We start from the raw sequence: 12,992 nt of genomic DNA, 5'->3' as shown, positions 1-12,992 counted from the left end.
TTCCAGGTTTAATGAGAATCCATGCACCAATCTGAAAATATCTCCATGGACTTCACTGGAGTAGAAGTCTTTTTACCTTATTTGATTCTGTCATGGGTGTGAGATGCTCAGTTCACCAGTTCCTTTAAGCTGTGTTGAACCTTTAGTCAATCTGCAATGTAAAGCAATTCAGCTCACTACACATCCAAAAATTAGGGTGTTATTTAAACACACTGACCTTCTTCTGTTGTCAATACAGACCCTTGTTTAGGAAATGATTCATCTCAACTGTCTGATATTTGTCAGTAAGATGAGCTCCTCTCAACACACCTCTCCTGTTACAGGTACCCTCCTCTGTGGCAGCCAGTAGTTAATGACTTAAATAGAAATTTATAGGCTTTTCTGGCTTTTCCAAGCCACTAATAATAATGTTACCTTCTCTACCTACCAGTGCACAAACCTCTGAAGATGCTGTGCTCCCTGAAAAGGGATGCAAAGGCTCAAGGAAAGCCCTTTTCAAGGATTTGGATGGAGGTGTCCTGCATCTGGAACCACCTGTCTCTGTTTTCCCAAAGTCAGAATTTGAATGGGCACAGTTCTACTCAGAAGCTGGTAAGTGCTGGCATCTGCTGATGGGAGTGTTTGCAAAGTTTGAGCCATGAGATCCAAGTTTGAGCCATGAGATGTGACTTTCACTGAGATCTACATGAGGTTGAGGTCATGCTGGTCCCAGTCTGTGTGATTCCTTGCCAGGCAGGATGCAGTGAATTGTGCTGTAGGAGTCTGGGATGACTCAGCATACAGCTCTGTGCCCACCAGTGTCACTCTGGATTCTTGCAGTGTCATTTCACCCAGCATTCTTATCCCCTTTAGAGTCTGAATCCCCTAGGTTGGATGGTAAAAATTCTTCCCTGTGAGGGTGGTGAGGCCCTGGCACAGGATGCCCAGAGAAGCTGTGGCTGCCCCTGGATCCCTGGAAGTGTCCAAGTCCAGGTTGGATGGGGCTTGGAGCACCCTGGGATAGTGGAAGGTGTCCCTGCCCATTGCAGGGGGTGGGATGAGATGATGTTTAAAGCCCTTTCTAACCTAAAGCATTCCATGATTGGTGTTTCTACCTGTCCTTTGCAAACCCCTCTGAGAGCATTAAGGGGCACGTGCCGTAAAAACACCACAAAACTGCAAAATAATACCAATAATTGGCCCCACAAGGATTTTCATCCACATCCCACTGTGGAGATAATCAAGCTGAAAACCCACTCCAGAAGTTTGATGACCCCTCTCTGTTTAAACAAAAGGCCCATTCTGCTCAGTAACCACTTTCTGAAGGCTCCCACAGCAAGGCTCCATTCTCATCCTGATTAAAACTCAGCTCTCTGATTCCAAATAAACTCTTTAATTACAATTACCATTCCCTGTGCCTGCTGCTGATGGCGGCCATTTTGCTGTAGAGATGCATCATTTGTGACTCTGCTGGTATGGGGGGCTGATGGGAGGGACTGTAATTAATCCTGTTTTCCTTCACACTCTAAAACTGATTAAACACAACAAGAACTTTAAACAAAGTGTGTAAGGCTTTCCCTCTAAGGATCCTGCTCTAGCTGGCTGCTTACAGGATTGATTAATGTGTCGTCGAGATGCAAACACTGATTTTTACTGTACCTTTTCCACCCTAATTATGAATCACATCCAAGCACTAATGCTCTGGTGCTATTACCACTTAGCACCTGCATGTTACTGAATATATTTGCATACAAAACCTGGATTTTACTCAGATTCCCATCATTTTTAGCACATTCTAGCACACAGTTATAGGTGTAAGAGGAATCCCCACCATCTAAAGTGCACTGAGGGTACAACCTTCACTCCATAGGGTTTATCTCCTTGTGAAATGGACGTAACACCATATGATAAATGTTGCCTGCCTCTGAAGCTGTGACAAAATTGCTGTGTTTTCCTTTTGCTTCCTAAATCTGAATGGTATTTTTTCCCCTCCCCTTCACAAATGTGTGTTAAATTCCTCTGCATTTCTCATTCTGAACTATGATTCCTTTTGTCTTAACGTTGACATTTGGAAGGCACAATTTGATGGTAAGGTGAGTTTGTGGTTGTCTTCCCTTCTTCCCTTCTCCTTCTGGAGAGCTGTAGCATTGAGTATTTTCCACAGTGCAATGCAGGCTCCCAGGACAGACAAATAGGAGAAAAAAAGCTCAACTTTCCTGCTCCCACTGATCTTTTTCCAGCAGGACCAGAACAATCATCATCCTCCTGTGCTGGGCACTGATGAGACAAACCTCAAGTCCCGTGTTCAGTTTTGGGCTCTTCACTGCAAGAAAAACTTCCACAGAAGGGAAAGGAGCTGGAGAAGAGTCTGGGATATAAGTCCTATGAATAGCAGCTGAGTGAGCCGAGGTTTCTTAATCTAGAGAAAAGGAGACTCAGGGGGACTCTCTACATCTCCCAGAAAAGAAGGATTAGCCTCTTCTCCCAGGGAATTAGTGATGAGTCAGGGGAAAATAGCCTCAAGTTGCACCAGGGAAAATTCAGGCTGGATAATAGGAAAAATATCTTCCTAGAAAAGGTGGTTGGCCATTGGAATAGGCTTCCCAGGACAGGGATGAGGCCACCAACCCTGGGAGCATTAAGAAAACCAAGTAGATGTGGCCCTTTGTGATTTAGTTTAGTGGGCTTGGTGTTGTTCATTCAGTCTGGGCTTGGTGACATTGGAGGCCTTTTCCAGCCTTAATGATTCTGTAGGGCCAGATTCCCCTTTGGTGTGACAATGCTTCAAAGCCTCTGAAGATGGTGGTTTTATCATAGAATTATAAAATCATAGAATGGCTTGGAAGGGGCATTGGAACAGGATGATTTTTAAGGTTTCTTCCAACTCAAACCAGTCTATGATTATATGATTCTATGATACACATAAATATGTTCACTTCAATCTTCCAGTTGGGCCAATCAAATTGAAATTACTGTTCCTCAGGCATTTTTAGATACTCTGGTTACTCTATGGGGAGCAAACCAAAAGACTCAGTAGACTTCAGGGACAAAAAAGCCATGGAGATGTTTTATCAGAATAAAGAATATCACAGGGAAGAGGCTCTGAGAACCTTAACTGAGGCACAAGGGATCATTCAGAGTGATATTACTGCTCCTGGATTCACAGGATGTCATCTACTGAAGATGGAATTAGTATAGAATTTATGAAATTTATTTTTTCTATACCCACTTTCCCCCCCTTTGTTTTCTTGAACTTTTACCGACCGAGTTTGCTCTTTGCTCATAGACCAAGCTTTTTATTGTGACTCTCTGAAGAGGCAGAATTGTTCACTTCAAAACGAAGTTTTAGTTTTCTGGATAAACCACAGAATTCAGAAAAAAAAGAACAAAACAGGAGGGAACAGATCCAAGGTTTTTTTTTCCTCTTATTATTTCTACTGCAAGAAAAAAGGAGTAACAACAAAAGTGGGTTTGAGTCCAACAAAGCATAATTACTTTTTAATATGGAAATCCTTTTTAGTCTTTTTTTGTCTTTTAAGTATAATGCTGCAAAAGTTTAAAATTAAATGTTTTCCAACACCCTCCTCCCTAAATAATTTATGATGAACTTTCAAAGCACCATTTTTTGAATTATCCAAAACAATTTAATGAGTTTAACATGAATTTGTAATTATTTAAATCTCTTTGAGCTGCCATTTTTGGATGACAAAATGTTTTTCTCCCTAAAACTCATGTCTAGAGCAAGCCTCTTGCAAAAGAGCTTGGGGCCAGGCCTGGAGCACTAAATGGTTCCACGATACAGGAAATACCAGAACCATAAGCTGTACAGCAGAATTAGCTATAAACAGGAGTGTCTTGATGGGGAATTAAGGATAAGTGGACAGTTTGTGTGTTCAACTGATTCTTATGTCCAGGTTAAAACCCCAACTCCAGGAAGAGCTGCTGATGGAACCATCCTTGTGTAGTTGAAGGATCAGCCATTTGCTGGATTTATGCAGTGTTCACAGGACTCTGTTATCACAGTTCCTCACATCTGTAATCTGGGATGACTTATGGAGACATCAAAGTTCATTGTCTTCCCTTGGTGGAAATGTAGCTGAGGACCTGAATCTAGTAGAAGATCCAGCTGTCCCCACTTCTGTTGTCTCCACCATCGTCATAGAACCATAGAATTTTGGAGTGGTTTGGGTTGGAAAGGGCCTCAAAGATCATCTCATCTCTTGTCATGGGCGAGGACACCTTCCACTAGAGTTTACTGATGTCCCCTCCAGTGAGCAAAGAGAGACTGACTCATGATGTGGGTAAGACACAGAATTGGAGAGATGAAACCGAGTCTTTCAAGTTTTAGTCTTGAGCCTGCAGGTGTATGTTTTCTTCCTCCTGACAGATACATTCTAGGTATAATTTAAGGCAATTTAGACTGAATAACCATAGACTCATACAGCAGATCAGTTTGGAAGTGAACTCAAAATCTCATCTTGTCCACTGTTTTGTGGGCAAGAAATATTATCTGTCACTCTCTCCAACTGCATTTTGAAAACTTCACAATGAGGATGTGATGGAGACTCCACCGTGTCCCTGGGGAGGTTTTTCCAATAAACCATAGAATCACAGAATAGTTTGGATTGGAAGAGACCTTAAAGATCACCTTGTTCCATCCCCCTGCCATGGGCATGGACACCTTCCACCATCCCAGGCTGCTCCAAGCCCTGTCTGACCTGGTCTTGGACACTTGCAGGGATGGAACAACTGCAACACCCAGTGATTGCTATCAGTGTTAAAAAAAACTTATTTCTTATATTGAGATGAGACCTTTCTTGGTGCAAGCTGTACCTGTAGGCCATTGTCTTCCCAGTGTGTCTCCTTGTGAAGAGAGAGCCCTGTCCTCCTTGTAGCTTCCCTGTAAGTACTGGAATATTGTGACAGGATTCTCTCCTGAGCTTTGTCTCCTCCAGGGAGAACACACCTAATCCTCAGCCTTTCCCCACAGGAGAGGTATCCCAGCTTTTTCACCAACTTTGTGTCCTTCCTTCAGTCCTCTCTGATTCTGATTTACTGGGGGATGATGAAGCTCTGGGCAATCTGGTGTATATCCATGCAACTTTTTCATTCTGTTGTAAACATGTTCTCTGCACATTTTGTGTGAATAATTGGATTTATTTCTACTTTACACAGCAAACCTGACAGCTCCTTGTAAGTTCTTTGGATACAGTAGTAGAATCAGTGAAATTTAGGTCCATAATATCCCTGTGGGATGGACATTTATTTTGGCACTAGTTTTCCAGGAAAAGGAGAGAATTTGTGACCTTCCCAAGGTCAGTCATTGAATTAAAAATGATCCTTCCAGAACCCTGACAGCCAGACTCGGAATCTAAAAATGCCCCACCCTGTTCAGGCAGGTGGAACTTTATCGTTGCATTGATTAGAATCAGCTCAAAGTGTATTTTACATAGCACTTTTTACTAAAATGATATTCCTGGACTATATTTTGGAACATTACTGAACATTTAAATCCTGACTACAATTATAAACAAAGAAACAAAAAGATTGCACTTTTAAAAATTATTCTTTAAAAAAACAGATATATATATATTTTTAATTGAATCAGCTTTAGTCTATTTTTAGCTATTTTTATCTATTGGTGAGAGGATCAGTGTGTTGTGGACAATTGAACTTTTTATCTGACTGTCAAATCATTGAGATTATATTTTCCTGTGTCATTTTCAATCCAGACAAATCTAAAGCTGGGAAATTACTCAGTAGTCTTGCTTACTCTCTAGAGGTAACCAGTACATTTTTTAAATCATAAAGAGGAAAGTGTTTAATATGTAAGTGCTTGTGTGAAGCAAGTTACGCAGATATTCAATACTCAATTTTATCAAAAACTATTGTCAAAACCCCTTTGAATTGTAATATTGAAGTTAAAAGTTATAAATGAATATGCAGAAGTTTGCTAATTTCTTCAGAGGTATGACAAAATATCAGACGTAGGTAAAAACAGTCCAAAATAACTCAGGTTATGGATTGAAGATTTTTGTAAAATATTCTTTCTTCTGGTAGTTTTAATTATTGAATAAAAATTTCAAATAATAGTTGGGGAAGTGTAGAATTTTGAGACACAGGCTGGCAGCATGAGTTAGGGCTAAAGCTGGGTGAAAATGTTGCACCATAAATATTTAATATTCCAAGGACTATGATTAGCCACACTAGCTATGCATAATCATATTCAGTAATTAAAGATGTCTGAGAAGAAAATTCAGGTTTGGTAGATCTGCAAGGAATGAAACAATGCAATATCAGCATTGTTTTCCTCTGGAGCTTTTTTGTTGTTGCTGTTCACAAATAGAAATTTGTTCTTTCTGCAATAAATGGCCCATGCAAAATGGGTTGGAAGTAGCAATGGAGGACATTAAAAGAGCTCTTACCAAACTATTCTTTCATAAAACCCAAACCTAATATGATCAGAAAATGCTTGTAATTCTTAATTTTCCTGAAAACACATCTCTGGTAAAGCAGACCTTAATTAAGTTGAGACCAACACAGAGAATAAAGTTGGGAGGATTTTTGTAGTGCTCGTGGGAGAACAAAGTTTAAAGTAATCCAGAGGGAAATTAAGTTATTTTTATATCTTTGATGTCTATGTGGTGGCTTATCAGGGGTGAGATGGTTGAACACATTGAATTAAACAATCAGCTCTGTCAACTGCAGTACAGCAGAGTGAAGGACAATTCCGTGGGTGGAGAATCTACCAGCTGGGAAAGAAGACAGGACAAGGAAGGGCTCTTCTTGGATTTTGAGTCCAAGGTTCCTGTAATTAGGGTTTTTTCCTTTTCAAAGTCTCGTGCCAGAGTTAGAAAGAAGAGCAGATCTCGCAGCTCAGTCTTGTAAAGGTGTTTATTAAGTTTTTTATGTAAAGGTCAGTGCACTGCCCAACACCAGGCTGAGCACGCTGAAAAACACCACTGCCAAGAGCACGAGACCTGCCATCCAAGGTCTCTTAAGGACTTCTAACCCACTTAAATCTTGAAATATTTACAATTTTGTACCAATAATTGCTACTAATTGTAGATATGCAATTTTCTACATCACCTACGTTCCACCAATGTCTTTGTGCCACCGTCACAGCAGAAGATGGAGTAGAAGAAGAAGAAGAAGAAGAAGAACTTAGGACACTGCCCAAAATTCTCCATCTTGACTCTATCTGCTTTCAATCTAAAAACCCAAAACTACAAATTTTTCATCCTGTGACAAACTAAACTACTATCTAATTTAAATTTAAAATTTTGTTTTCATTTCATCCGTAAGTGTTGGGAGTTTTTCCCATGGTCTATGGTCAAAGGCAATGCTTTCTTGGGGTCTCAGACCCCCCCTGGGCAGTTTGGGGGGGTTTTCCCCTTGCCCTGGACTCCATCAGGCTCTAAACTGATGGAGGGCAGCTTTAGATTAGACATATGGAAAAAATTCTTCCCTATGAGGGTGGTGAGGCCCTGGCACGGGGTCCCCAGAGAAGCTGTGGCTGCCCCTGGATCCCTGGCAGTGTCCAAGGCCAGGTTGGGCAGGGCTTGGAGCAACCTGGGATAGTGGAAGGTGTCCCTGCCCATGGCAGGGGGTGAAACAAGATGAATTTCTTGGTGTCTTCCAACACAAATCAGTCTGTGATTCTATGATCTGGATGCCACCATGAGATTTCCTAAGGGGACAGGTCTGCCAAGGAAAACCACTCCTCTACATAATTTCTTTTGGTAAATCATGGAGGAACTGGGCACAGTTGGGGATGTAGCAGCAAAGTCAGCATTGAGGCTAAGGTGGCCATGCCACTTGTCCATTTTGAAATATTATAAATTGCTTTCCTTCACAGTCACCTGCATTTCAGACTCTAATAAACAGCTGTGCTCCTTTTTCAGGGTTGCTTTTTCCTTAATTCTGAAGCTGGGATGTGTGAGATGAATGGCATTGTTCATTTTCTATGTGATCAGCATAGAGCAATGTTACACAGATTATATATCTGTATATGTACAATTGTATAAGCCTATCAAACCTTATTTCCTTGTTCCCATCAAACAGGGGTATCAATTTTTTTTCTCCTAATGAGGCCAAAAAACCTTGGGCTAACCCAAACATTTTGCACATTTATTGCTGTAAATGGGCTTTAGCTTTTTGTACCACCCTTTCTGCTTCTTTTTTAAATTCCTCAGGTTCTTTCAAACAGCCATGCACTGATGTTCTGCTGCATAAAATGTAAAATATGTGTGCACATCTATTAGGAATGATTATCCAAATGGATTTTGGAAAAACTGATTATGAAGTCAGGTCCCTGACAAAGGGAGATAACCTTGCCCCTTAGGATAGTAATCCTTTTTGAAGATGTGCCAACAAATAGTTTGTGCCTTCTCTTGCTATCAGAAATTCTTGGCTTCTCCTTTTAGCCTTAAACCCTGAGGATAAAAGAACAGGGTTTTAATTTTCCAAACTCAACTTCTGTATTTCAGGAGCTATTTAGAAAAATGCCACACTTTTTAGAGTTTGTGAAATCTTGGGGAGTTTGTTTGTTTCCCCGGGGGCTCAGCACCCCCAAAACACCAGGTCACCTTCATTTAGGATTCTAGTTATGGATTTGAAACCCACCTCTCTCCCTTTCTGTATATGAATGTTGTCTGCAACACAAGGAAAAGCTTTTTTATCATTGACATGATGAGGCTTCTGTTCCAGCGTAATGTTTCTTAAACTGTGATTCATAAAGCATTGGTGGTCCATGAAACCTGAATAATTGATAGACACACCACTCATGGACTTATTTAAAAGACTGACAGTTAAAGGTGAAAAGAATTATTAGGCGTGTGGAAAAGAGGAGATATGAGGAATGTCTGGAAAAACTGGATGGCTTGGTCTTGAGAAAAGGTGGAAGAGAGGTTTAGGAACAGCCTTCAAAAACATGAGACTCCTGGGGATCAGAGAGAAATAAATTGCTCTCAAAATCTGTGGAATCAGAAATAATGGTCTGAAGCATCATCAGGATAATTTTATGTGTTGGGAGGAAATGTTGGAATAAGGACAGAGAAACATGGGCCCTAGCTTGCCTGAGTGAGTTGCAGAGTCCTTACCAGTGATAATATCTTTAGATAATCAGATAGAACTGATCTTTTCCTGAGCAGGTGGAGAATGGATTGAAAAACTTCAAATGGCCCTTTTAGCACCTATTTTAAAAATTTTGGAAAGATATTTCTGGCCTGTAGGAATCTTTGAGGTCTGACAGTGATATAATGGTCCAAAAGGCCAAGGAGTTGTAGGAGGAAGGTTTGGTAAGCAGGACTTTCTAAATGTTTCTGATGAAGACAAAGAGTGACCACTGGGGAGGAAAGACAGATTGTCTCTCAGCCCATGTCCTTGGTCCTGGTCATCCAGTCTGCCTGTTCTTGTGGAATGCCAATGAGCTTGAAAGAATGTGCAATATGTAGGTGTAGAGATAAGTTCCATAGAAAATGGTGTCCAGGGTCTGAGTGGAGTTTACAGCAGCAGGGAACCAAAACTGGCACAGGTTGCCCAGAGAAAGTATGGCTCCTTCATCCTTGTAAATGTGCAAGGCCAGGCTGGATAAGGGTGGGAGCAACTAGAGATAGTGGAAGGTGTCCCTGCCCATGGCAGGTGGTTGGAACGAGTTGATCTTTAAAGTCTCTTCCAACCCAAACCATTCTATGAATCTTTTCCTTATCTGAGACCTCTCCTCAAAGCTCAGACATCCTTCATATTCTCCCAAGGATCTGTTTCATTCTCATCTATCATTCCTGCTTTGGTGAAGCCAATGAATCGGAGTCCATTGTTGGTTTTTATTCCTACAATATAAATTTTCCAGCATCTTCTGGAAGAATCACAGAACAATTTGGGTTGGAAGGGACCTTAAAAATCATCTTGTTCCATCCCCTGCCATGGGCAGGGACACCTTACATTACCCCAGGTTGCTCCAAGCTCCATCCAACTTGGCCTTGAACACTTCCAGGGAAGGGGCAACCACAGCTTCTCTGGGCAATCTCTGCCAGGGCCTCCTTACCCTCACAAGGAAGAATTTCTCCCTAATATCCAATCTGAACTTTCTCTCCTTCAATTTGAATCTATTCCCCCTTTTTTTGTCAATCCATGTTCTTGCAAATATTCTCTCTCCTTCTTTCTTTTTGACTCACTACAAGTACTGGAAGGCCACAATTAGGTCATCCCTTCTGACTAAGTCTGTCTTAAACTCCCACCCCAACCCCTCCCTCAGTTCATTTTGAGGAAGGGGCTTCATTCTTAAACTCCCACCCCGTCCCCTCCCTCAGAATCAATTTGAGGAAGGGGCTTTGTCAGTCTGCCAAGTGTGCCAAGGGTTAGATCATCTCTTCTGTTCTCCCGGCTGAACAATCCCAATTCTCTCAGCCTTTCCTCATAGCAGAGATGTTCCATCCCTCTGATCATCCTGGTGCCTCCTCTGGACTTGCCTCAGCAGCTCCATGTCCTTCCTGTGCTGGAAATCCAGGGCTGGAAGCAGCTCTGCAGGTGGGGTCTCATCTGAGGAGGGCAGAGGGGCACAGTCACTTCCCCTGACCTGCTGCCCACACTGCCTTTGCTGCAGCTGCTGCAGAAGCTGCTGATATTAAAAGTCAAGCCCCAATGTGTCAGGAGAAACAGAGGGAAGTAGAGAAGTGAGTTGCTCCAGTGGAGCAGTGATAGAACGAAAAACCAGCATCAACATGGAACACCCTCTCCAGGCTTGCTGGCTGTCACCTTTAAGGAGGCAAGATGGTTATGTTTATGCAATTAAAAAAAAGAAAAAGAAATGTGAATTTCATCCTGCAAGCATAACTATATTATTTCCTCTTTAGATCTTAGAGACATATCTATAATCCAACTAAACTGCTGAGTGGGAGTTTGCAGAGGTTTACAGGGGAAGCACCGCATTTTGCAACAATTAATTTTGCAGAGGAAGCAGCCTGTTTAAAGACGCCTGCAGCAGTCACTAAAATATGTGTTGTTTTTCAAGGCCACCAGACACACAGTTGGCTAGGTTGGCTAATAAACAAAACAACAATGCAAAAAAACCACCCCAGTCTCGTGGGGTTTGCAGGAAGAAGGGATGAGAAATAAAATGAATAATGCTTACCTGCTAGGGGTGGATGAAGACTATAATTGTTTAGCCCCCAGCAGATCCCTGCAAGGGTTAAAAATGACAAAGATATTAGTTGGTGACTGCTAAGATTGTTGGTTTGAAGCTTTGGGCAAAACACAGACTGTTATTTACCGGACTTGGTCGATTTACTTCTTAATGCAATAATGACCTGTGAAATGAAACGTGAGCTAGACAATTGTTCCTCATTCTTTCCAGTAAAACATCCTTTCATACCCCATTAAACCACCATTAATTCCATTTGAAAGAGAAGCAGCCACAAACACCAAGGGATATCTCTCTTTTCCTCTCTTTATGGGACTGATCAAGGCCTGTGGATAAAAAAGCAGATTTCTCACCAATTTTAGAAGGTGTTGGGCAGCCTGTGGGGGACACATTTTTGAATGAACACCACAGAGATCCACTGGATTGGCACCCAGTGGATCACATTCCTGAGTTTTGCAGAATGTATCAGGAAATCTGGCAGTCAATTTCTTGGTATGCATACATCAGTTTTCTGCCTCTTTTTTTTAGCTGGCTTTCTTCAAGCATGAGATTTATATAATCATGCAGTGTATGTGCATATATATCTGTGCGTTATTTCCCTCTCAGTCCTTTTAACAACATTTTCAATTTTAAACAAAAGTAGTAGAGTGATAAGTCCTACAGGTTTAAAAAGTTTGGGTCTGTGAAGAAAAACTCCATGAGTGAACCTCTCGGTCCCCCCAAAGTGGGTTATCCTGTTAGGAGTCCTTTGGCTGCCAAGAAATATTGTCTGGAGAGAAACTCCAGTTTTGTATCTCAGCTAAAGGAGAAAACTTTTGCACACTGGTGCAGGGCTGGGGATCCAGCCACAGCTGTGCAGTGCAGCACTGGTTCCCCTTGGGGTGGGATTGGTTTCTTTACCTCCTGATTCTCCCCTGCTGGGGCATTGACAGACGTGTCGATGTGGCACTGAAGTTTAGAGAGACTTTCAGGTGTTATATTTACAGTTGCACTTGATCTCAGAGGCCTTTTCCAAAGCCAACCTCCACAGCCTTCCCAAATTTTCTCCTTGCTGCCATTTGGCCTTACCTGAAACCTGCACCAAGGCATTTAATCAGTTCTTTGGCAGGTGCTGTCCAGCTGCAAGGAGATTGCCATGGATCAATGGCCTTGATCTGAAAGTGCCACTGATTTAATGTAATCACAATTTGACAGCCCACAATATAACATTTCATCATATTACCTGCTTTTCAGTTGCTTCTACTTTTATATTTTATTTTATTTCATACCCTATACTTTCATGTTATTTGCTACACTAGATGCCTTTCTTTTTCCCTGATAGATTTATGCCTGGGGAAAGATTCTGTTTGAAAGTTTGCTCAGAAATGGTTCAGCTGCAATGAGCAAAATGAAGCTTTCTTTTGGTGTATGTTAAAAACAAATCTCTAAACTCTAAAATCTATGGCCTTGCAATAGAGGTTGAGGGTTATCAGGGAAACAACTCTGGTCAGTGACTTATTTTCAATCCACAGTCCTTGTGAAAATTTGTCTCCAGAACTATTTATGAAAATAAATTGCTTAGATTTATTATCTTTTCATGTTCTTTGAAAGATCTAAGCCTTGTCTACCGCTTGTGAAAATTTCAGTTCTCGCTCTGGTGCATTGTTTGAAGCGCAGACATCAAATGCTTTCCTGAGTATTTGGAGGCTCAAATCCCACATTCTAGTTCCCTTGCATTGCATCTGCTAATTAAAAAAAGAATTCTGGGCACTTTGTGACCCTTGTTGCTGCCCCAGGGCTGTGTCCCCAGGAGGCAAACATGTGTTGTGTCCTGAGTTTACAGACTGGGTTGGGCAGGAGCCAAGGGATTGCACAGAGTCCTCTGGGGTGGAAT

General features: G+C 41.6%; 1 protein-coding gene across 7 annotated transcripts in view; it reads left to right on the top strand.

The window, feature by feature from the left end:
* PKHD1 (PKHD1 ciliary IPT domain containing fibrocystin/polyductin) overlaps positions 1-12,992 on the top strand; it is a 237,303-nt gene that overhangs the window by 167,544 nt on the left and 56,767 nt on the right. For all 7 annotated transcript variants that reach the window (XR_014589511.1, XM_083856783.1, XM_083856784.1 and 4 more), the window contains one exon: positions 431-591. Coding sequence is in view for 6 of the 7 variants with exons in the window: in XM_083856783.1 (XP_083712909.1) it covers positions 431-591 (161 nt within the window). In the remaining variant the exon portion in view is untranslated. The remainder of the gene's footprint in view (positions 1-430; positions 592-12,992) is intronic.

This window comes from Zosterops lateralis (genome assembly GCF_965231275.1).
Source record: "Zosterops lateralis genome assembly, chromosome: 3".
Lineage (NCBI taxonomy): Eukaryota > Metazoa > Chordata > Aves > Passeriformes > Zosteropidae > Zosterops > Zosterops lateralis.
Note: the sequence above shows the minus strand (reverse complement) of the source record. Positions and strands in the feature narration are given on the sequence as shown.